The sequence below is a fragment of the Amphimedon queenslandica genome, unplaced genomic scaffold, assembly GCF_000090795.2.
Source record: "Amphimedon queenslandica unplaced genomic scaffold, v1.1 AMPQUscaffold_3469_Cont24537, whole genome shotgun sequence".
NCBI lineage: Eukaryota > Metazoa > Porifera > Demospongiae > Haplosclerida > Niphatidae > Amphimedon > Amphimedon queenslandica.
In genome coordinates, this window is record NW_003556204.1 from 1 (window position 1) to 1410 (window position 1410).

At 34.5% G+C, this 1410-nt stretch overlaps 1 protein-coding gene across 1 annotated transcript; it reads right to left on the bottom strand.

Annotated features, from left to right (window-relative positions):
• Window positions 1-9: 9 nt before the first annotated feature.
• Window positions 10-564, bottom strand: LOC109592925 (uncharacterized; the record flags this gene model as incomplete). The annotated part of the gene is made up of 3 exons (XM_020008231.1): window positions 483-564; window positions 165-444; window positions 10-113 (listed from the first exon to the last, which is right to left on the bottom strand). Coding segments are annotated over exons 1-3 (466 nt in total), but the record flags the coding sequence as incomplete, so codon positions are not given.
• Between the last annotated feature and the right edge of the window lie 846 nt (window positions 565-1410).

Sequence of the window (1410 nt, forward strand, 5' to 3'; positions counted from 1 at the left end):
TAATTTTACCATCATATGATATTTTAGATAGATCCATAGCAGGTGGTGGGGCTCCTGTCACTTGAACTGAAGCTGTACTCTTGTATTTCTTCCTCATAATACATATAATTGCACTATTATAATAGAGGATAAAATTTTAAAATTATTTTATTTCATAAAAATACCTTGCATTGATGAGTATAAGGATGACAATGATGATATTAACTCCAACGTATATCATTGTACAGCCAATATTTGAGGCCACTTGAGATGTTCCACTTACATGCATTACACATTTGACTCCAGCTACAGACACTCTACCAGTCAAAGCTGCTCCTTCTGCTGGTGTCAATAGCCTCTTATGACACTGATCCAGTTTCTCCTCATTTCTATTGCAGTCAACATCAGTAAGTTGTATGGTTCTTCTTGATGCTTCATAACGTGAACCATTAACAGCAACACCTTCTACAAGAATTAATTTATATTCAGAAATGATAACTTACTTGATGCGTTATAGTTCAATTGTTTACAGACTACAGATGCTTTTCTGTCAGTCCATCTGTTAGCAGAGACAAGCCCCCACATATTATAAGAAGAAAGTTTTGGTATTTTTTATAATTTTTCTTATTGCATATTCTTAATGCATAGATCTACCATAAATAAATTACGTTGTCCCAAGACTATGCATTATAGCCACCATCAAAAATTTCATAGGTGCAGTTTTGGCTGAGAATAATTTTGGTACTAATTGCTACTTGTAACTAAATTTTATCAGTTAATAATAGTTTCATGTTGCTTGCTAAGTTTTTAGATACAATTCTTCAAGCTGCTAATATATAGTCTAAACTAGACAAAATTGAAAATGAATTATCATAGTCAAGTGTTATCAAAACAATGTAGGCACACACACACACCCCTTTGCTGCATAGTCATCTTTTAAGATGCTTTTAGTCTTGTCTTTTGTCTTCTTGTTGAGTGTCAGTGAAGTTATTAGTCAATGTCCACCTTCCTCAGGTAAGACACTGGATGTGTATAATAACAACTGTATAGGTTTTTATAGGTATCTACCTGATGCATAATGGAAACTGTTATACTAATGGATCATATTTTTGGGATAATATTGTCAATGCAGTTAATGAAGCTATATCATGTGTGTTACCTGGTACTAGTCTAACTACTGGTCAGTGGGTTAGAGTTGCTGATCCTGATGATCCTGTTGACTGTAACAGTAATAGTGCCAGTGATCCTTTTCGTTGTACTTCTGTCACTTCACCTGATGCTACTATCAATCTTTATCTTGCTCAGGGACTACCAGTAGCTCAAGAAGGCTGGTACAAGTGTTGTCTACCCACTAATTGTTCAACTCCTGGTACTAACATCATCTTTGCTAATATATTCAGTAAGAGGAGACTATAATCACTTACTGATGTA